This window comes from Notolepis coatsorum, assembly GCF_963971535.1.
Source record: "Notolepis coatsorum genome assembly, chromosome: 5".
Classification (NCBI taxonomy): Eukaryota; Metazoa; Chordata; class Actinopteri; order Aulopiformes; family Paralepididae; genus Notolepis; species Notolepis coatsorum.
Genome location: NC_140169.1, coordinates 134,475,830 through 134,500,229, shown reverse-complemented (window position 1 = coordinate 134,500,229; position 24,400 = coordinate 134,475,830). Strand labels below are relative to the sequence as shown.

At 43.1% G+C, this 24,400-nt stretch overlaps 1 protein-coding gene across 1 annotated transcript; it reads left to right on the top strand.

Moving 5' to 3' along the window:
* Positions 1–1,273: 1,273 nt before the first annotated feature.
* Positions 1,274–2,284, top strand: LOC311228364 (uncharacterized protein; the record flags this gene model as incomplete). The annotated part of the gene is made up of 1 exon (XM_084314274.1): positions 1,274–2,284. The coding sequence occupies one exon, from the start codon at positions 1,274–1,276 to the stop codon at positions 2,282–2,284; it is 1,011 nt and encodes a 336-aa protein (XP_084170400.1).
* Between the last annotated feature and the right edge of the window lie 22,116 nt (positions 2,285–24,400).

Sequence of the window (24,400 nt, the reverse complement as noted above, 5' to 3'; positions counted from 1 at the left end):
GCATAAGGTAGTGTTATAATTTACTATCTACTGAGTATACATTATTCACAGTATCACGGTATCCACTGAAATATACATTATTCACAGTATCACAGTATCCACATAAGGTGCAGTAAGCCTAAGGTAGAGGTCCTTTAAGCTAGGCTAGGTCCGTATCCATATCAAGGGGGGAATCTCCCTTCTTAGATGTCGGTGATAATAGTGTTACAATAAAACAGGCGAAACATTGTTCAGACCCTGGGTACTGGGACCCACAGTTGAACAGACTAGCACTACTATTATGTGAGGACCCACCAGAACCAGAGGCCCGTGGCCAGTTTTGAGTCCAGAGCCATGGTCTAAAATATTGACTAATTATGTCACTAATTGTGATGAGCTAAGCATAATAGTTTCAATTCATCCTGATCTACTTTGCTCATTGTGTGTGTGTGTGTGTGTGTGTGTGTGTGTGTGTGTGTGTGTGTGTGTGTGTGTGTGTGTGTGTGTGTGTGTGTGTGTGTGTGTGTGTGTGTGTGTGTGTGGGTGTGTGGGTGTGTGTGTGTGTGTGTGTGTGTAGGTGTGTGTGTGTGTGTGTGTGTGTGTGTGTGTGTGTGTGTGTGTGGGTGTGTGGGAGTGTGTGTGTGTGTGTGTCCGTCCTTGTGAAGGACAGAGAGAAGAGAGAGAATGAAAGAAAGAGGGGAAATGATTGTGTCTATAGAGGGCAGCGTTGTCCTTTAGTAATTTGCCGTCATAATAGATTTTTTAAATCGCATTTAGGTCTATTAAACCTTCTAATCTTTATTGAATGAATCATGGTAAAAATAAATCATGGCACACGATTAAAAAAGAAAAAACTTGACCCAAGGACAAAATTGGACACATAGGCTGCTCTTTTCCCCCCCAAATCCTGTGAGTCATACTTCAATACAAAGTCTTCATCAAAACAATATTGTGTCATTTAAGAAACTACCAAATGACGATTGATCCGTGACTTTCCGTGTAGGCTTCAGGACACAAACCCACAGGGAAAATCACAGATCGATCTTTCATGCCAACTAACCTTTGATCGGGTGTGATCACTGTTTACTCCGTTAGTAATGATTAGAGAACCCACTCCCATAACAAAGCATTTAGCTAGTGGTCATTCCAATATCAGGAGCATTTTGACTGACATACATACAGTTTTCGCTTCAAAATGAGTAAGTTGTATTTTGTGTTTTCTTCCTCTTCTTTTTCCATCATGATGTTTAGTTATCATCATAGTTAACAACCTTATCTTTCTCGTCTCTTAGCAATGAATACCTGGTTCAGCCTCGCTGTCCTGTTTCTGGCGTGTTGCTGCCAAGGCACCCTGTCTTGTCCAGTTCTGTGCAACTGCTCCATGGTGGAAAAGGGGGTGGAGGTTGTCTGCAGCCAAGACTCCCTCACACGTTTCCCCACGGATGGTTTATCAAATAGTACCACTAGTTTGTCCATCCAATCCACCAACCTCACCGTCATCACCGCCAGTCACCTAAGCGTCGTTCCCTTTTTGAGAAATCTCCAACTGTACCATACTACCCTGAGGTGCCTTCCCTCCGATCTCCTCAGGTACGTCCCGCGCCTCGACACCCTGGATCTCACGGGTAACAAACTGGCTCACCTGCCTCCAGGTGTCTTCAGCCACGCCACGCTCACGAGTCTGGTGCTCAAGGACAACATGTTGGAAGAAGCGGACGCTGAGTGGTTCTCTGGCGGTAGTAAAGTGACCTGGCTGGACTTGTCGGGGAACCGCTTGACGGCCTTTCCTTCGGCCCTGCTTCGGAAACTGCCCCTCCTGGAGGACCTGGACCTCGCTAATAATAACATACTGCAAGTGCCACAGAACGCACTGAACCATCTGCCCAGCCTGTCTAAGCTGAACCTAGCTCGTAACAAATTAAGCACTCTGGACCCCTCAACCTTCGCCAACACCCACACGCTGACACACCTGTTCCTGCAGGAGAATCAGCTGCGAGATCTTCCCCCAACTCTCCTCCAGAATCTCCAACACCTTGAGTTTCTGCTGCTCAATCAGAACCAGCTACAGCGTCTCCCCCCTGGTCTCCTCGCCCAGCTGCCCGGTCAGAGCCTGAGCCCGTTCAGGGCAATCTTCTCACTGAACCCCTGGGTGTGCGATGTGAAGATGGAGTACCTGTGGAGGTGGCTCGCTGTGCATCCTGACAACGTGTTCTTCCTGGAGGAGGTGACATGTTCCAGCCCCGAGGCTCTCAAAGGCAGACAGGTGGTCTCTTTAACCGAGAGCGAACTTGGTCTCGTTAAATGAGGAGGGTTAGGATTAGACCATAGATATAAAACATATATTTATCTGTGAACAGAACGACTTGTGAAGTCAGTAGGCCTATTATCTCCATGGAGCTTGCGTGTTACTCTCCATGTTCTCAATCTCATATAAAATATCTTAGGAATTATTGATTCAATTTGAAGTCTAATTTTACAGGGATTTTACATATGTAATAAAAAATATATATAATCTTGAAATAGAACTTAAAGTCTGATGAATGATGAACTATACAGAGATGTAGAACATTTTCATCCCATGTCACTGGAATTATTAATGTATTTCCCCTCACATTGTCCTTTCTGTACCTCGATTTAAACTAAATAAATGATTATAATGATGTAACCTTGTGTGTCCAGTATTATGACTTATGGGTTCCATCCTAGAGGCAAATCTTTCCTGTGACAAAATGGCATCCAATGTAATAAAAAAAGTCAACCAACGAACTAGATTCTTGTACCGGATCTCCTCTCTGGTAAACAAGAATACCCTGAAGACTCTGGCAGGAGCACTCATTCAAGGGTACTATGACTATGCGTGCACCTCATGGTACCAAAGCACCTCAAAGGCGCTTAAAACAAAATTACAAACATCACAAAACAAACTGGTCAGACTACTACTTGACCTGAACCCCAGAACCCACCTCACCCCTGCCCACTTTGCCAACCTAAGATGGCTTAGAGTAGACGACAGAGTACAGCAACTTGCAATGGGCCTGGTCTACAAGATACACTATACGACCGGGGTGCCCATGTACATGTCAAAATACTTCCCAAAGGTCAGTGAATACCACAACCACTACACCAGAGGAAGCTCAACAAATCATGTTAAACCCAGATTCGGCTCAAACAAGGGACTAAACACGTTCCGCAATTATGCCACAACAATGTGGAACGCCCTACCCAAAGCTGTAAAGGAATGTGAATCCCTGCCCACATTCAAAACCGCCCTTAAAGAGCACCTACGGGAGGCTGCAATTCGAAACTGGCCACCGTAAATGCCCAAAACCCCCACCACCTCCTAATAGACAGTCTCCTCCCCACCGCATGTATATATTCCCTCCCCGCCGTATGTATATTTCCCTCCCACCCACCCACCCCCTCCTAATGTACAGTCCCCTCCCCATCATATGTATATACTCTGTCAGGATCTAGGGGTAACAGTACTGTATATTTGAATACCGCCTATGTCACAAATGTATCAGTACTAAATACCTATATGTCCCTATGCCATAAATGTCATGTATGTTGTGTATGTCATAAATGTCTATATGAATTGAAAATGGGGGACCCTGATGGAAACAAGACAAACGTCTTTCTCAGGTCTGCATCCCCTTAACAATTGTATGTATTGAGCCGTACTGTATTGTACCCATTCTGCAATCTGTTAAATAAAGTTTTCATTCATTCATTCATTCACGTTACTTTGAAATCAGTATAGCCATGGTCTCTCACATATGAATTGATCTTATTCTCATTTCTCACTTACCTTTAACATGTTCTCTTTTTCATACTGTTATTGGTGCGACAGTGGATCAAGAGGTGGTAGAGCAGTCGTCTGGTAATCCAGAGGTTCTCGGTTCGATTCCCTCTCCTCCCGGTCAGCATGTTATAAAAGTGTCCCTGAGCAAGACACTTAATTCCTCTTATGTGCAGGTTGGCACCTTGCATGGTTGCCTCTGCCATCTGTGTGTGTGAGTGAACGGGTAAAATGTGAGGAACAAATTGTAAAGTGCTTTGCCTTTGGATAAAAGCGCGCTATATAAATCCAGCCATTTACCATTTATAATGGTGACAGTTGGATAGCGTCCACATTTGCAAAACCCGCCCACTGGGTGGCGTAAGATGCTCAATGAATTTTCAGATTGTTGAAGAGACGCTGTCTAGGAAGCCTCGTTCTATTAAAAAATACCAAATAAATAAATAAATAAATAAATAAAACAACCTAACTGCTCTCTGCCAATCTACCATAGCAATTGTATAATTCATCATTTCTCGTGGACCCATCACTCTTTCAATGAATATAATATAAGATATTCCTCATCTTAAAAAAGATAACAAATTATTTTAGTTATTATTATAAATTGTCTTTATTTTCTTTTAATCAACAAAAAAGTAACAAATACCATAACTAGACACTGAGAGATAGATGCATACAAAGACAATCCAAACAAACACAGCTCGCTGCAACAAGCGTCAACTATCTATCAGTCAATCAATACAATGTACAATATATTGTCCTGCTTTTTTATGGATTTTAGAGATGCAGACGCAGTACTGTATTTGGGAGTGAGTGAGCAGCACATGATACACAGCTGAATTCATATTGTTTGCATCTCTCACGCATACTCTCTCTCTGGTCTCTGACAAGAACAAGTTACAGGTTGAAAAAACCCTCAGCTCAGAACTAGGCAAAATCTGCATATGGCTCGCTGATAACAAACTATCGTTACACATGGGCAAAACAGAGTCCATTCTCTTCGGTTCAAATAACAAACTCAGCAAGACAGACGGCTTCTCAGTTACAGTGGGTGACAATATTGTCACAAGGAAAGAAGATATTACCTACTGGGTTCCATCCTAGAGGCAAATCGTTCCTGTGACAAAATGGCATCCAATGTAATAAAAAAAGTCAACCAACAAACACGATTCTTGTACCGGATCTCCTCACTGGTAAACAAGAATACCCTGAAGACTCTGGCAGGAGCACTCATTCAAGGGTACTACGACTATGCATGCACCTCATGGTACCAAAGCACCTCAAAGGCGCTAAAAACAAAATTACAAACATCTCAAAACAAACTGGTCAGACTACTGCTTGACCTTACTCCTAGAACCCACCTCACCCCTGCCCACTTTGACAACCTAGGATGGCTTAGAGTAGACGACAGAGTACAGCAACTTGCAATGGGCCTGGTCTACAAGATACACTACACGACCAAGGTACCCATGTACATGTCAAAATACTTCCCAAAGGTCAGTGAATACCACGATCACAACACCAGAGGGAGCTCCACAAATCATGACTAAACACGTTTCGCAATTATGCCACATCAATGTGGAACGCCCTACCCAAAGCTGTAAAGGAATGTGAATCACTACCCACTTTCAAAAACACTCTAAAAAAACACCTACGGGAGACTGCAATTCTAAACTGGCCCCTGTAAATGTCAACCCCCCCCAATGTACAGTAAATTACCAAGTATGGTCTTGTCAATATTCCAATGTACAGTTTTGCTTGTTCAGTTGTACAGTTTTGCTTGTTCAGTCCCCCACCCACTCCTCCTACCCAACCCCCCCCCCCCCCCAACCTCCTCCAATGTACAGTTTCTATGTCAAATGTATATACTCTCTTTTCTGGACTCTTTTCGTATCACAAACAGTACTGTATTTGCAAATCTGGTATGTCATAAATGTATAGATGTAGCAGTACTGTCTATCTGTATGTCATGTATGTCATATATGTTATGATGAATTGAAAATGGGGGACCCTGATGTAAACAAGACGAAAGTCTTTCTCTGGTCTGCATCCCCTTAACAATTGTATGTATTGAGCTGTACTGTACTGTACCCATTCTGCAATCTGTTAATACAGTTTTCAATCAATCAATCAATCAACACACAATTGGATGCAGACCAGAGAAAGACTTTCGTCTTGTTTACATCAGGGTCCCCCATTTTCAATTCATCAGGACATATATGACATACATGACATACAGATAGACAGTATACTGCTACATCTATACATTTATGACATACCAGATTTGCAAATACAGTACTGTTTGTGATACAAAAAGAGTCCAGAAAAGGGAGTATATACATTTGACGTAAAAACTGTACATTGGAGGAGGTTGTGTGGGGTTGTGTGGGGGTGGTTTGGTAGGGAGGGGTTGGGGGGGGAAACACTGTACAAGCAAAACTGTACATTGGGTTATTGACAATCATACTAGGTAATTTACATTGGAGGGGGGGGGACACTGTACAAACAAGCAAAACTGTACATTGGGGGGGGGGGACACACTGTACAAACAGGCAAAACTGTACATTGGAATATTGACAAACCATACTAGGTAAATTACTGTACATTGGAGGGGGTTGGGACATTTACAGGGGCCAGTTTCGAATTGCAGTCTCCCGTAGGTGTTCCTTGAGAGTGGTTTTGAAAGTGGGTAGTGATTCACATTCCTTTACAGCTTTGGGTAGGGCGTTCCACATTGATGTGGCATAATGTGGACCAGGCCCATTGCAAGTTGCTGTACTCTGTCATCTACTCTAAGCCATCCTAGGTTGTTAAAGTGGGCAGGGGTGAGGTGGGTTCTAGGAGTAAGGTCAAGCAGTAGTCTGACCAGTTTGTTTTGAGATGTTTGTAATTTTGTTTTTAGCGCCTTTGAGGTGCTTTGGTACCATGAGGTGCAAGCATAGTCGTAGTACCCTTGAATGAGTGCTCCTGCCAGAGTCTTCAGGGTATTCTTGTTTACCAGAGAGGAGATCCGGTACAAAAATCAAGTTTGTTGGTTGACTTTTTTTATTACATTGGATGCCATTTTGTCACAGGTGAGATTAGCCTCTAGGATGGAACCCAGGTAGGTAATTTCATCTTTCCTTGTGACAATATTGTCACCCACTGTAACTGAAAAGCCGTCGGTCTTGCTGAGTTTGTTATTTGAACCGAAGAGAATGGACTCTGTTTTGCCCATGTGTAATGATAGTTTGTTATCAGCGAGCCATATGCAGATTTTGCCTAGTTCCGAGCTGAGGGTTTTTTCAACCTGTAACTTGTTCTTGTCAGAGACCAGCAGGGCTGAGTCGTCCGCAAACAGGAAGTTTCAAGTTTCAAGTTTCTTTAATAGTTGTCATACAGAAGTACAGAATACTTTCATACAAAATGCTTCTTACTGTTACGCTCCAGAGACTGTGCTAGACAAGATAGTATCAAATAACATAGTATAGCATGTAAATTAGAAGTAGAGGTCACAGTGTTCAGTATAGACATATGTACAATGTTCGATGCAGAATAGACGTAACTGAGTTACCATATAATATACAATACTATGCAGTGTACTAATGTACAATATTATATAGTGCAAAGCAGAAATGCAGAAATGGGATGAGGTACAATTTAGGTACAATTTACAGTAAGGTGTACGAGTTGTAGTGCAATCCTTCATCAATAAATATAAAGTGTGGGGAGTGGGTGCTACAGTGTGTTTGTTTAAAGTGAGTGTGTGCTATAGAGTGTGGGGAGTGGGTGCTACAGTGTGTTTGTTTAAAGTGAGTGTGTGCGTGTGGATGTGTGTGCTATGTGCGTTTGATGGTTGTTGTTGTGTAGTGTTCATTGTTCGTTAAGCAGCCTGATGGCCTGGGGATAGAAGCTTCTTCTGAGTCTTTCTGTGCTCGCCTTGAGACTCCGGTATCGCTTGCCTGACCGCAGCAGTTCAAAGAGGCAGTTGTTCGGGTGGCTCGAGTCCTTAATAATTCTCTTAGCCTTCCCCCTGCACCGCTTGTTGTAAATGTTCTGGAGGGTGGGGAGCCCCCCTCCGATTGTGCGTTCGGCTGAACGTGTCACTCTTTGTAGTCTGCTTCGGTCTTGTGCAGTGCTATTCCCAAACCAGGAGGATGCTCTCTATTGTACATGAGTAGAAGTTCTTAAGGATCTTCTGACTGACTTGGAACTTCCTTAGGCGCCTGAGGAAGTAGAGGCGCTGTCGTGCCTTCTTCACAACACTGTCAATGTGTGTGGTCCATGTCAAGTCCTCGGATATGTAGGCTCCGAGGTACTTAAAGCTGTTGACTCTCTCAACCGGTGCCCCGTCGATGCTGTGCAGTCACAAGCTGACGACATGTAATTTGCATAAATTAGGAACAGTAGCGGTCCTAGTATGCTTCCTTGTGGAACACCACAGCTCACTGTGAGGGGGGGGGGGGGGGGATAGGGTACCGTTTACCTCCACCATCTGTTCCCTCCCCTCAAGGTAGGATTGCATCCAGCTCATTGATAGACTATCAAAACCAATTGCTTTTATCTTGTCAATCAGAATGGAGTGATTGACAGTGTCGAAGGCCTTTTGTAGGTCCAGCATGACCATGCCGCAGTATTTGCCCGCGTCCACCTCTTGTTTGATGTGGTCGTTCAAATAGAGAAGGCATGTGTCAGTGGAGTGGGATGTTCTGAAGCCAGATTGGAATTCGTAGATTCGATTTTTTTCCGCCAGGTACTTTTCGACCTGTTCGTAGACTATTTTTTTCATGACTTTCGAGATGGAGGTGAGAATAGAAACAGGGCGGTAGTTGCCTGTGTCTAATTTGCTGCCCTTTTTGTGCAGAGGGGTCACCCTCGCAATTTTGAAGTCCTTGGGGACGTGTCCCTGTTTTATGGAGAGGTTTATTATGTGTGTGATGACTGGGGTGATGGCGGCTGCTGAGTCTCTGAGGAATTTGGAGGGGATGTTGTCATGGCCAGTGGCCTTGTTAGGTTGGAGGGTGCTCAGTTTTTTGAGTACCTCATCTGTTGTTACCATTTCCAGCTTGAAGTCGTCCTTGCGGACCCCTGAGGAAGTACAGAGTCCAACAACACCTGCTGGTCCAATTTTACACTGCCATAATTCAAAGTATCCTCACCTCATCCATCACAGTCTGGTACGGTTCCACGGACAAACACACTAAACACAAACTCCAACGCATCATCAAGACAGCCTCCAAAATAATTGGCTGTCCCCTCCCCTCTCTGGACTCCATCTACACCTCACGCACAGTCACCCGCTCTGTTAAAATAGTCAACGACCCCTCTCACCCAGCACACCACTTATTCCAGCACATGCCCTCAGGTCGCTACAGGTCCATCCTAACCAGACACACACGTTTCACAAACAGTTTTTTCCCCACAGCAGTCCGAACACTGAACACCCTGGCCCGCCCCCCTTTGCACAAATGGGCAAGCATCTGTCACCGACCGACACTGTTACCGTGACTGTCCTATATGTATTTATGTATATATGTTTTGACGTTTTTGATGTTTGATGTCTGTTTCATGTTTGATATAACCAGTGCTCAACATCTGTACCGAAATCAATTACCACCAACCATCGTTGTGTGGCATTAAAGTATCTTGTATCTTGTATCTTGTATGTGTTCTACCCCATAAAGCCCTGAGTGGGAGGGTAGTTTGTTTACCTTTCTGGCTCATATGCATGGTGAACTTTACTTTGCTTTTTAGAATGTTATTTAGATTTAGATATATGGGATTAAAAATACAAGAAAATGACAAAAGGTGAAAATGATATTCACCTTGATGATTTAGGATGTGTGTTTAATTCTGAAATTCGACATTATTATTTACAATATCTCATGATGAATAGCGTAAATTGTATTACAGTGGTTTTCCCTAATTCAACTCCATTCATTTCAGTGCAGTTACATTTAGATTTTGATCTCCCTTGTAGTTGCATTTCCTGACAGAACAGCTGGTATTGTTATGACATCAGACATCATCTTTACCAGAATGGCCAGAATATTGTAAAGTCGAACCCCACTTGACACCAGCAGTAGGATCGGAGTATTCATGATCGTGCACACAAAATTGTAATTGAAATTGAAACTCGATTAATCGCCCATCCCTGTTTGCGCTTCCACATTGGTTACCCTATCCTCTGTTATTATATAAGAACCTTGCATGGTTCAGGTATAGCCTACACGATTGATGCCATATAATTTTTATAATATTGTTATAGAAATCATAATGTCTTCATTTGTTCGCTGTGCTTCACTATGATACTGAAGGTTGGAATGTGGAATCTGAAAGTGGAACACTTTTTTTTTTATTATTATTATTTTTTATTGTAGATCACCAATGTGAGACCTTCCTGGGGTCCAAACATTTAAAATACAAATAATATTTATTTTTAAATAAAAATATAAAACCACAAACATTGAAGTACTCACAAGAAAACATCACAACAAACAAAACAAGTGAATCAAAGCTCACTCAATATTCACAAGTCAAATATCACAATTCCCCAACCATAGAATACATATTCCATAATCTGTCCATAAGAACAAAACAGATAATGATGCTAGAGACTATTGCTTTCTGAGTCTCAATGTTCATCTAAATGTTGCCATGGTAACACCAATGCGTCAGCTTTCTGAGTCTCAATGTTCATCTAAATGTTGCCATGGTAACATCAACACGTCAGCTTTCTGAGTCTCAATGTTCATCTAAATGTTGCCATGGTAACATCAACACGTCAGCTTTCTGAGTCTCAATGTTCATCTAAATGTTGCCATGGTAACGCCAACGCGTCAGCTTTCTGAGTCTCAAGTAGCAAACCGAACAGGATTTCAAATATTTCATGGCAAGGCAGCTGTCTTACAGTATGTGTATCAGAATTGGAATCCACAGAGTGCTATAGAGCCACATTCAACTGGAACAAGCGTACCAGTATCCACAAGGCTAGTAAAGAATAAATGTAGTTTTAAAAAGATGCATGTAGATGAGGCTGATGTAGTAGAGATGTGATTGACTATTTTATGGGTTGGAGTCACACTTTCAGACCCCCACCCCCACCCTCTGAGCTCTCATGGATATTGAATTACTTGTGTCAGGCCTACGTCTTGTGTATTCATTTTTTATTTCCTTCATGCTTTTTTTTCATATTAAAATTACAAATCTAATTACATTCTGTATTTGCATTCTGTTGTATTATTTTCCCGTGAGGACCCCAGGAAGACTAGCAGTCATTAATTTGGCAGCTAATGGGGATCCAAATAAAACAATATTCAATCCCCAAACTCACTGTAAACCGTGACCTTCCTCCTGATCAGTATGGAGGGGATGTAGTGTATCGTGTAGAAAAGCTTTCTGTGAGGCTTTCATGCACTTGAAACTTGGGCTGTAATAATAACTGCGTGGTCATTATTATTCGTGGAGTTAAATTGACGTGGATGAGGCCGGGTCAGTGATGGGTCATGTCTGAGGCATAGTAATTGCGCTGTTAAAGGGATATTTCACTTTAGTAGAACATGTAAAAGATCAGCAGTCTTCACTTTATGTAGGTTAATCTACACTGCTGTCCCTTTTGTCTGCTGTCAACCGACATTCCTCCCACCAGGTGTCAGGCTCCTCATTCACTTCCATTCATTTTGGGCACCAAGTCTAAATAACATACTTCTGAAATATAAGCAAAATAGCAATATCTTTCTGTGTAATATATTTTTCAAATATAGGTTTTCTTTTAGTTTCTTTTGGCAATGTTGACATTTTCAAGGAACTATTTCTTACTTGAGGTATAGTTTGACCAACTGTCAACTTCTCACAGAATGTTTAGAATCTTTCTTCCATCAAGGCAGCAGGTAACCATGGTAACCACTCCCCAAACAATATACAAATACAGTATAGATGGTGCCCCTGGAATTCCTTTGTTAGAGAACAGTTTGGACCCAAATGTATTTCCTGTAATTTATTGCATTAGAACATTTTGAAATCCATCTATGAACTTATATATAATATACTGGTAATCTTTTTTTCTTTTGAAATAAGCCCTCCGCTTATTGATCACGTTTGATAGCCTGAAGGGGGATGGGGGGAGGGGTCATAGATCATTAAAGTTCACCATTCTGTCTATGCTTGACTAAATCAAATCAAATCAAATCAAATCAAATGTATTTGTAAAGCCCACAATCACACGTTAATGTCCCCATGGGCTGGACAAGTCTTCTTTAAACAAGTCAAGAAGAAACATCACAATAAATCAAGAACAAAAAACCCATCATGAAATCAAAACTACAGTATGCTTGGGGGCTCGCAAATAGAAACAAATAATAAATAAAAAAAAACTTAGGCTACGTTCAGACTGCTGGCGAAAGTGCCCCAAATCAGATTATTGTTCATATGTGACTCAGATCAGATTTATTCACAGTATGAACAGCACAAATCACATAGAATCTCATCTTTTCAATTCTCATTCGGGCCTGACAGCTGTGATGGAGGTGGTCAGTGGAGGGACAGTGAGGTGTTATATTATTTGGGGTGATTCTGTGTACAAGCAAAACTTCATATGCGCGGTCAGTTCAAGAGTGTGACCAGCTCACACTGTTATCCGAAAACAGCAGTATCAGATCTGAGCAATACATCAGAATTGTGCACCAAGGCTTGCAGTGTGAATGTAGCCTTAGGGCCCCCCCCCCCCCCAAAAGTTGATAACCCAGTGAAGAAACAAACTTAATAAATTCTTCATCTCTGCACTGCAGCAGAGCGCCGGCATCAATCTCGCTCTTCCGCAGCCGACGGTCACTCAGTATGCTGTGTACATGTTGAAAGCTCAGCCTGGAGAGAGAGTGAGAGGAGAATGTCAGGCTCATTAAAAACCCACCTGCAGCTGGGTGAGAAGAGTCACACAGTTGCCTTCCGGCGCATCGGCATCACGTGTTACCGAGGAGATAGCGCCGGCCGAAGCACTCAAACAAATTGAGCACTCTCTCATTCCACCCACACGTACGTCCCTCATTAAGGAATTGACACTATGCTTGTGAGTTTCTCGTGACGTTCTCTCTCTCGTCTGGAGTCTATCTTGGGACTTCTAGCCGCCATTGCGTCGTGATTACAATGTTCCTCAAAATTCTTAACACCTGAAAGGGAAGGTGAGGTTGTACGCTATAAGCTCATCTTCAGCCGCCGTGCAACCCCGTGTGCGGACCCTTCACATTAAAAACAGGAGTAGTGATGTGAGTAGTGATGTTTTGTTGTCGTCACAGAAGACCTCATGATCGGGCTGTGTGGTCGTGAATGGCCTCCCACGCTCCCAGGGGAAATGGGCCATTAGGAGGTTCCCCCGTACATGCTGTTAACACAGTGTCACAAATCTGGTCTGTTTTATTAGAGGAGTAAAGGGCTTTGAAGATCTACTGCTGAATGCTTTCTGACGTACAGAGTAAGTATGCTATGATACCATCTGGAGAGCACATTAACACTATGATATATCGCCATTTCTGAGAATTTTAACAGCTAGTTTCATCTGTCATCTGTTTATTCTCCCTCAAAAACGTACAAAAACTGTGCAAGCACATTTACACAATATGCACACACCAATATGCATTCACTGTCCACAACAATCCAAACTACAGGTCATTAATGAGATGAAACGACAAAGGCAGATGTTGAGAGTGAATGATTATGCAGACTGGTTTTCAGCAATCAGCATTCTAATGTTATTTTCACTTCTCAGTCTGTCCGCCTACACACAGATCAGGTTTGGCTCTACTGGACTGACCTCTGCAGGACTAAACATCATTCCAATGAAACAAGAGATGAATGGCAGGGAATTTATTTATGAAGAGGACTATTAGGGCTAATCATTATTATTATTATTATTATTATTATAGCCCGTATGCAGGAAACTTACCCTCCTCGCTCTTCCTCACCGCTGGACCCTGACATCCTGAGAACTCAACTAGGATTTTACTGCCTGACCTTTCCCTCCATCCTAACCTTCATTAATCAAATTAGAGCATTACCCACCGCAACTCCCTGTTACTTCCAATCCCTAGTCCTTTCCCTTTAATTGCCACATAAATAATCGCTCACACCTCTCACTGGTTCCGTGGCTTTAATCTGGAATTCCCCATTTCACTACCAAACTACAGAAGGTTAACCATTCACTACCACACTACAGACGGTTAACCATCTGTAGTGTGGTTTGATTGAGTGATTGAAACATTTACCAGGGCCATGCAGTTTCTAATTGCAGCCACCCGTAGGTGCTCTTTGAGAGCGGTTTTGAAGGAGGGTAGGGATTCATATTATTTTACGGCTGTGGGTAGGGCGTTCCACATTATTGTGTGTGTGTGGTAGTGTGGTAATAATAATAATAATAATAATAATAGCTTCATTTTATATAGCGCCTTTCAAAAGACCCAAGGTCGCTTTACATAGGGGGAAAAAAATAACAAAAGTAACAAACATAGTGGACAGACACAACATACAAAGTGAGAAATTAGGGGTTAAAGGCCAAGTTGAAGAGGTGGGTTTTGAGCAGTTTTTTGAATGAGTCCAGAGTTGGGGCGGTGCGGAGTTATGCAGGGAGGGAGTTCCAGAGGGTGGGAGCTGCCACACTGAAAGCTCTGTCCCCGAAGGTCCGCAGTCTGGTTCGGGGGATGGAGAGCTGACCAGGGTCCGTGGATCGCAGGGACCGTGACTGAGTGTAGGGGTGGAGGAGGTCAGTGAGGCACTGAGGTGCCAGAGCGTGGAGGTATTTGTAGGTGAGCAGGAGGGTTTTGTAGGTGATGCAGGATTTGATAGGGAGCCAGTGGAGGTGGATGAGGGTGGGGGTGATGTGCTGCCAGGGTTTGGTGCGGGTTAGAACCCTGGCAGCTGAATTTTGAACATACTGGAGCCTGTCCAGGGTTTTGTTTGGGTAGTGAAAGTGTTAACCGTCTGTAGTGTGGTAGTGAAAGGGTTAACCTTCTGTATTGTCGCAGTGAAAGGGTCAACCTTCTGTATTGTCGCAGTGAAAGGGTTAACCCTTCAGATGATGCTGCCAGGTATTGGTAGGAGTTTATGATTTGGCAGGACACCAAGGTCAAGTGAGAACTCTCCGCTTAGTGAGACAACAGTTCTTCTGGCCTAACATGGAGAGAAATGTGAGAAAATGAAATATAGAGTATGTTCGGTGTGTACTTGCCAAGACACCAGCGCCTGCAACACGAGCCCCATTGGAAAGTACAAAGTACATAGACTTCTGTGGTCAGCCGAGGACAAGAACAAGATCTCTGTTGATGTGCTTGTGGCAACTGACCACTTCACAAAGATGGCCCATGCTTTCCCGTGCAGGAACCTGACTGCCAAGCAGATTGGCAGAAAGCTTTGGGACTGTGTTTTCTGTGTCTACGGTTTCCCTACGTGTATTCACTCCGACCATGTTGTCAGCTTTGAGAGTGGACTAGTGTCTGAGCTGCTGCAGCTGTCTCACAGATCTCATACCACCGCCTACCACCAATAATCGCTCACACCTTTTCACCGGTTCCATGGCTTTAATCTGGAATTCCCTCTAGCTTAACCCTTTCACTACCACCACACTACAGATGGTTAACCGTCTGTAGTGTGGTAGTGAAAGGGTTAACCTTCTGTAGTGTGGTAGTGAAATGGTTAACCTTCTGTAGTGTGGTAGTGAAAGGGTTGACCTTCTGTAGTGTCGCAGTGAAAGGGTTAACCTTCTGTAGTGTCGCAGTGAAAGGGTTAACCCTTTGGTAGCTTTGGGACTGTGTTTTCTGTGTCTACAGTTTCCCTGGTGGCACAGAGCGGTTCAACCCGCACCCTTGGCCTTCCTCTTTGAGCCAAGCATGAATGGCCTCGGGCAGATCTAGACGCTGACCTTTGCCTACAATGCAACTATTCATGAGACCAGACCACTGGCTATATGGTATATCCACCTGGTGTTTGGCCGTGTCCCCAGGCTTCCAGTGAGTGGATGTTGTGTTCAAGTCTGTCCTGCGCGATTTTGTCGTGGCGGATTTCAGCAGTTACTCCAAGACTCTTCTGTCGTACCTGTCTGAGGCTGCCGGGATCGCTCAGCAGCACACCGCCAGAGAGCAGGAACACCAGGCCCATCAGTACAATAAGAAAGCCAAGGGTGTTTATCTACATGTTGGGGATCGAGTGGTGTCGTTGAGAAGAACCCCAGAACTCATATCTACAAGATCAGTGATGTATATCGGGTCAGTATAAGGTCGTGCACAGGAACCTACTGTTAGACGTGAGTTTCCTCCCTGTCCGGGACCCACTGGAGAGTCGGCCCTTGGACTGGAGAAAGAGTCCTCTCAGGAGCGGATGTCTCCATCAACCATAATGTTGATGGAGACACTGAAGCACAGGAGCTCACAGATGAAAGTAATACCATCACCCCACTGTGATGAAGTGGACAGGATGGACATGTTGCCCCTGACTTACTTACTTAACACACAGACTGACAAGAGGGCCCACTCCAGTCACGTCCCCTGTTGACTGTCCCCATCAACTCTGACGTACCTCAGACCTCTGGCCACCGACATGAGTCCAGACTCACTCAGACACAGCCCTGTCCAAGTTCTAGTTCCAGATAGAGTGGTCACAGGCTCACAGCAGCAGGGAGGGCAGTCAAGTCAGTCAACAGGCTCATTGAAAATATGGTCCAGAGACCCATTGCATGGGGTATGTTGCCACCACACAAGGCTGTCTGTAAAAGGGTTTGTGTGTTCAGAATGTGTGTTTAGTTGAGACTGTGTAGGGGGGTGTAGGCTGCACCCTACCTGTGTGTGTGTGTGTGTGTGATGTGTGTGATGTGTGTGTGTGTGTGTGTGTGTGTGTGTGTGTGTGTGTGTGTGTGTGTGTGTGTGTGTGTGTGTGTGTGTGTGTGTGTGTGCGTGCGTGCGTGCGTGCGTGCGTGCGTGCGTGCGTGCGTGCGTGCATGTGTGTGTGCGTGCGTGCGTGCGTGCATGTGTGTGTGTGAACGTGTTCAGCGTGACTACATAGGTGCATGCAGGCGCAGATCAGAGCCCTTTTTTTATTGAACTTGTGGCTAGTTTGCGTCAAGTCAAAACCCGCCTGATAAATGTTTGTAAAGTCATTTGAACGTGATCTAGTTGGTGAAACCTGTTCTATATAATAATATCCAACTGATTCTGAAAAAATCCTGTAGAAATCTGAAATCGCTAACCCAAGTATTTAATGACTTCCGTTTTGGATAATATGGGCTAATGTTAGAATGCTGAGTTTGTGGTTGCTATGGTAACGTTAATGTTGCCTATTAATGTTATTGAACATGTTAGTTATTTCGCCTCACAGCTAGAAGGTCCAGGGTTCCGTGTTGCCAGGTACCCAGGTGGGGGATCTCCCGGGCCTTTCTGTGTGGAGTTTGCATGTTCTCCCCCCTGTGCTCACAAGGGTTTCCCCTCCAGAATATAAAAACCCAATGGAAAAACATGCAGAACAGATCGCTAATGCTGTCATGTCCCTGACGAAGATGGACAGGAGCCCTTGGATTGGTCCCCGGGGCGCGGCCCCATGCCACAGCCCATGTCTGCTCCCGGCTGCCCTTGGGGGGGAAGGACGACAGGATGGGTCAAGCGCAGAGACAAGATTTGATCGGTGACCTAAAAATTGCATGTGTGTGTTCCTGTGTGTGTGCCGCCCATCGCATGTTTGTGTCACTGCATGACGACATTGTCAATGTGTGCAATGAATAAAGACTTCTTCAAAGTCCAGTTAGTTTAGTTTAGTTTATGGTAACATTAGTGTTGCCTGTTAATGTAACTAATGATTTACAATTTTACGTAAAAGTTTTATTTTTTTCTATTTCAAGCAAATTATTTCATGGTTACATAATTGAGTTCCATTGCTCATTGTGTAATTGTTTAATGGTGGAACAAACTTCCCATCACAGTCAGGACAGCTGAAGTCTTTGACTAGTATGCACTCTACTAAGTAATCTACCTTGCCTATATTACTACCTACATGCTAACATGTCTATGCTACTATGCACTAAGACTGTAGCACTCAAGTTTGACACTGTTTGGGGTGGCTGGGGGGGGCGCAGCGGACATTGCACTCGTCACCAACGCAAGAGACACCGGTATCGAATCCGGCTGTCAGCGTTGCCTCCGGCTTGGGCCGGCCATCATACTAACTCAATTGGCAGAGTTAGCGGGAGGGAAGTCGATGGGTGGTAATCTGGACGTTGTAAACAGCGACTCCTACAGGTCGGTCAGGGCGCCTGCACAGCAAAGTCAGGAATAATGGCGGGGGCAGTGTGAGCCTCGTACATGTTACTCCTCGCCAATGAGAGTCCGCGTTGGCAGGTGAAAAGATGTGACTGGCTGCCTCCACATGTATCGGAGGGGACATGTGATGCAAGGCTTCTATCCTCCCTACGACCGGCCAGTGGGGGGCACATGTGAGTAACGATCAAGACAGGGGAGGGGAGAATTGGCACGGCTAAATTGGGATGGGAGAAGAAATTGAAAAATGGAGGAGAAAAAGTGGATACACATTTTTTTTTGGCACTGTTTGACAAACAATGTTACTTACCCTTAGCTGCTAGAATTGTATCCTTCCTGCTGACTTGTACAGAAATTGTAAATCACTTTGGATAAAAGCGTCAGCCAAATGACTAAATGGAAATGTTTAATTTCATTTATAATTGTTCACGTTTTTCTATCGGATGCTTGACTCATATCTGCATGGTCATGTTTGTTTTCATATTGTGTCATGTGAGCTAATAGATTGTACCTTATTGTAACTATTTCCTTACTGAACTTGAGGGATGCAAAGTCTGTCACGCACACACACGGCGCCCGGGGACCAACTGCAGTTGTAATGCCAGTACCTCGGCCAAGGGCAACAGCAGGAGTATTATATACCTAGCATATTATATACCTAGCTTTTGGTGTGGGAGGAAACCAGAGTCCCTGGAGGAAACCCACGCAAACACGGGGGGAGCATGCAAACTCCACACAGAAAGGCCCCCTGCTAATTACCAGTAAGGACTGTGCCACGTGTCACCCCAGGGCAGTGTTGTGGTCGAGTCACTAAATCTTGAGTAGTAGTAGTAGTAGTAGTAGTAGTAGTAGTAGTAGTAGTAGTAGTAGTAGTAGTAGTAGTAGTAGTAGTAGTAGTAGTAGTAGTAGTAGTAGTAGTAGTAGTAGTAGTAGTAGTAGTTTATTCAGTCATCTCACACAATACAATATACACCATCATTTAACAATATTTGATTTTACAGTGACTGAAAAGGTACAGACTGAAGCATAATGCTTATATATGCTTGTCCTATATTCTTAACAAAATTAAGACTCCAAAACAGTATTCTAAAAGAAAATAGCAAAAAACAGTATTATTCACCCTTGTAGTTTTCAAAAATAACTTTACAAACCATTTTCCTAAAAACCAAAAGCGAATTACTCATTCTTAACTGTATATCAGCATTGTTCCACAAGTTAACCCCAATAATAGAAATACACCTCCTTTTAATCAATTTCTTAGCTTTTTGAACAGTAAATTTACAAATATCTCTCAAATCATATTTTCTTTCATGTATTGAAAAAAACCTTTGCACCCGGTCTGGGAGTATCTTTGCTTTAGCTCTGTACATTATTTGCATAGTTTTATAATAAACCAAATCATTAAATTTCATAATATGAGACTTTATAAACAATGGATTTGTGTGTTCATAGTAACCAGCCTTGAAAAGGTTCCGAATGGCCCGCTTTTGCAGTAAGACTATTGGATTTACTGTCTTTTTAAATGTCGACCCCCATACTTCGACACAGTAAGATATGTAAGGAAGTATAAGTGATTAATTGAAAATGGGGGACCCTGATGTAAACAAGACGAAAGTCTTTCTCTGGTCTGCATCCCCTTAACAATTGTGTGTATTGAGCTGTACTGTATTGTACCCATTCTGCAATCTGTTAATAAAGTTTTCAATCAATCAATTTCAATCAAAACAGTAAATGATGTGCAAGGCTTTGTAGTTTAATATTTCCTTACATTTATACAATATTGCTACTGACTTAGATATTTTCTGAGTCGAGTCTCGAGTCCCCAGTGTTCGAGTCCGAGTCCAAATCTGAGTCACCAAAGAAGAGCCTGAGTCGAGTCCCCATTACCCTAGTCCGAGTCCGAGTCCAAGTCATCAAGGTTGAGTCTGCTCCACTCTGGCAGTCAAAGAGCTGACATACAAATAAAAAAGGTCACATTAAACATTACCATTTCAAAGGGAGTTTATTTACTTTGTGACACAATAGCCAAACAAATGCACTAGCCATCAATATCTTATGCCAAATTATTAGGGCCTATTACAAAAAATATATATAAGAAACAACTGTATTTATCAATTAACAAGTCAGAGTCTGAGTCTGCACCTTACGAGTCTGAATGCAGTCAATGCCCGAGTCCAAGTCAGAGTCATCAGTGCTCAAGTCCAAGTCGAGTCACGAGTCCTGAAAGTCAGTCGAGGACCGGGACTCTAGTCCGAGTAGCCTACTACAACACTGCCTAGCATGCATGTCTTTTGGTGTGGGAGGAAACCGGAGTCCCTGGAGGAAACCCACGCAAACACGGGGAGAGCATGCAGACTCCACACAGAAAGGCCCTCTGCTACAGTAACGACCGTGCCACCGCGTCGCCCCAGGGACCCAGCGCTGCCTCCTGCCTCTTCTGTTCCACCACGCAGAGGACTCGGTTGGGTCACACGCCGGCTACACTCGCTTCAGAAAGGAGCCTGCTGGAGCCCCTTCAAGGAGGCTGATTAAATGGAACTTTTACAGGATAATATAGCATAGCATTACAGTATAGGCTAGTAGGAGTATAGTAATATAGTATATATAGCAGCTTAACATAGAATAATAATGTATTAAAATAACAGTATATATATATAAAATAATAGTGTATAATACTGTATACCAATATAATATAGTGTAGTATAATATAGCATACTATAGTATGATATAGTATATAGTATGATTTAGTTTAGTAAAATAATACATGATATAATAGAACAGTGTACTATAAATATATAGATACATGTGTGTGTATAAATTAATGAAACAAATATGCAGAAGTAAATATGCAATTAACTGATAGATACACTAAATGTATTTATTTATGTTAATTTAATTGTTTTCATTGCTGAAAAATAAGTATGTACATTTTGTTTGGTTTGGTAAACATTGCACTATGAACAGTCTCAGTGTACTGTATGTGTGTAGGGGCAGGTACAATAAGAGTTTTCTTCTTCCTGTTCCTTTCGGCCATGGAATTTAGTGGATCATATTAAGTGAATATGTATTGAAGACACTGTTGGACTGTAACAATTCCATGTACGAATAAATAAAAAGATTTAATTAACTGGCTTAACGTTTTTCTATCTTGTTGCATCTTTTGACAGAAGGTATATTGACATGAAATTACCCAAAATGTTAGAACTATTGTTGTTGATATCAACAATATTAAGCCAGTTCAGATAACCAATCTACTTCCTTTAAAATACTGCATAATTTAGTGGTTCAAAAATATTGACAGCAACCGTGACAATTAATTATCACCGGCTAGCACAGTTAGACCAATGTTAGTCTCCCATAGCAACCGATCACACCGGTCCCATTCATTTGTTTACATTCGAAAGCTTCATGAACTTGACATCTCCTCTGGGTGAACAGAAGGCCATGCCCCCTCAACATACTGAGAATTGGCTGTGCTCAGAGACGCTGCACACACAAAAAATCAAATGAATCAGATACACCAGAAGCTGAAAGGAATTACATTCATGACATTAGTATTCCACAATAAGCAATTAATGACTGAATTATACAACGGCATGCAAATTTCTCGATTCTGATTGGCCATTCACACGTCTTTATTGGTAACAATCCACGGTCCTGGGCTCAGGACCCGCCCACAACCAAATCACATAACCCTCCCCGGCTCACTCCGGGAGAAAACAGGATCGCGGAGATCAAATGGTTATGTTGAAAGCACCATAACGACTAAATATGAAGCGATTCTGTCAAGGGGAATGTGTTAGTATTTTAAACAATGTTGGATGATGTAATTGATGGGTCTTGGCTCAATCTAGAACAAAAGAAAAATCGCGGATTGATTGATAGATTAATTGATTGATTTAAATTTCTTCCTTCCTACTTTCTTGCAGCGTTCTCTCTCACACTGTCCGACGCTGGCGTACCCACAAACACACACACACACATACACACACACACACACACACACACACACACACACACACACATACACACACGCACACACACACTGTGACACACACACACACACACACACACGCACACACACACACACACACTCCTGTCTGCAACAGCGGGGGAGTCAGACTGAGAGAGAAGCAGCGCTGTTTTAAGTGAGCATGGTCTATTGAATTGATTGATTGGTTGATTGCTAATTTTATTACTGTACCCCTGGTTTCCAACTGGTTAAGTTTAGGCTAAAAGAAATAAATAAAAAAATAGGGCGAAGAAAACGTTTTTTTCCTATAGGGCAAAGAAAACGTTTTAATAAATTTTCAATCAATCATTCCAATAATACACAGTTGGATGTGTTAGTTGGTTGGATGCACTTCAAGCTGCTTCCACATGAGGCAACTTCTCTCAATCATTCCAATAATACACAGTTGGATGTGTTAGTTTGGTTGGATGCACTTCAAGCTGCTTCCACATGGAGTTGTGGGAACTACTTTTTCTGGCGGATGGTTTTTTCAATAAATCTTCGATTAATGTGTGTTTATTGTATAGAAATAAGGTTGGATGAATCTGGCAGTTGTATAAAAGCTTTACACCACGTGCAGTCGTGATTTGTGACCAATAAACCATGCCTAGGGGGGTCTAACGACCCTCGGCTGCGCCTCGGGCCTAACAACCACCCCTAGGCATGGTTTATTGGTCACAAACCACTCCTGCGTGTGATGTAATGCTTAATTAAATCATCATTGTACTGTTTAAGAGGAGATAAACGCAGAGAAAAGGCATTTGATAATATAACCAGTTGATAGGTTTCCTCGTTGTATGATGTATGCAGTCATATTGAATGCATATGATTTGCTTCAATTGGTCGAGATGAATTTGTATTCCCGTTATCACTATTCTGCTTTGTGTCTCACTCTCTATTTCCTTTGATGGGAACATCAATCCTCTACCTCAGCCCTCCGTGGGGATCGTGGAGACAGATTGATTTCCACGTTGGTGTCCCCATCTTCTGTAATCACCCACTCTGACACACGGGGGAAGGACAAGGCTGCGCTGCTTTAATTACCTCCGAATACTAAAGCAAGGACAATGCATTCTGTCACTCTTTGAGGAATAAATCTCTCCATTGATTCTTCTTATCCTACACTAGTGGCCACGTTCCAAATCCATAGCGTTAAAGGGATATTTCACTTTAGTAGAACTCGTCAATAATCAGCAGTCTTACCTCTGTCTAAAGTCATTATAGCGGAGGACGGGGACAGCAGTGGTCACTAGCTTACTTGTAGATGACTTTAGATAAGACTGCTGTTTTTTGACAGGTTCTACTAAAGTGAAATATCCCTTTAAACCCTTTCATTACCACAGTGAAAGGGATAACCTTCCTGTATAGTGTGGTAGTGAAAGCGTTAACCCGTTGCAGTGTGGCAGTGAAAGGGTTAAAGTTGCTTGACTCTGGGCTCATTGGGATTTGGGACCAGCAGCTGACCCGTGTCCTTGCGGCATCACCTCCTGGAATCTCAACCTGTTGTATTTTGACTCCCATCTTTTACTGGAGTGCCGTGTATTGTTGTCTATAAGCGACCTCTCAGCTGTTGTTGTTGTGGTCAGTGTGTTGTTGTCTATAAGTGACCTCTCAGCTGTTGTTGTTGTGGTCAGTGTGTTGTTGTTGTCGTCTATAAGCGACCTCTCAGCTGTTGTTGTTGTGGTCAGTGTGTTGTTGTTGTCGTCTATAAGCGACCTCTCAGCTGTTGTTGTTGTGGTCAGTGTGTTGTCGTCTATAAGCGACCTCTCAGCTGTTGTTGTGGTCAGTGTGTGGAGCACCACAAGGCAGCATACAGGGGTCTGTTGTTAAGCACAAAGCGGGAGACACCTAAGGTCAAAGCTGTAATGTCTGGACAATGTGCCAGAGGACAGACAGAGGCTGGATGGAGTGAGCTCATACGTCTTGCACAGCAATCCGTCTCAATCAGCAACGTATTGATTCGTGCCTCACATGTTTGTTCTCGGGTCATCTCGACCGGTGGCGTTATCTTATTCAGGGCGTCTGTGTTTTTAAGTGTCGCAAGCCTAGAGCACGGTCGTTTCAATTATGCAGAGCTGTCATACTTTGACATTATGGCTATTGCATGTTTCAGTATCTGAGACAGAAATAAATCTTCCCTCCCCGGGGATGAATAACCTTAATTGAAACCCTAGCTAAATGTTGTCTTTACGACCTCCCACACCATTGGTTATTTGCAATCATTGGTGCCCTGGCCACTGTGGCAGAGAAGGCTGCTCCGCTTCATAAAGTATCATTGTCTCCAAATGAGATATAATCAGCCAATGCAAGATCATCAGGAGGACAGATCTATCTCTGTGGCATCGG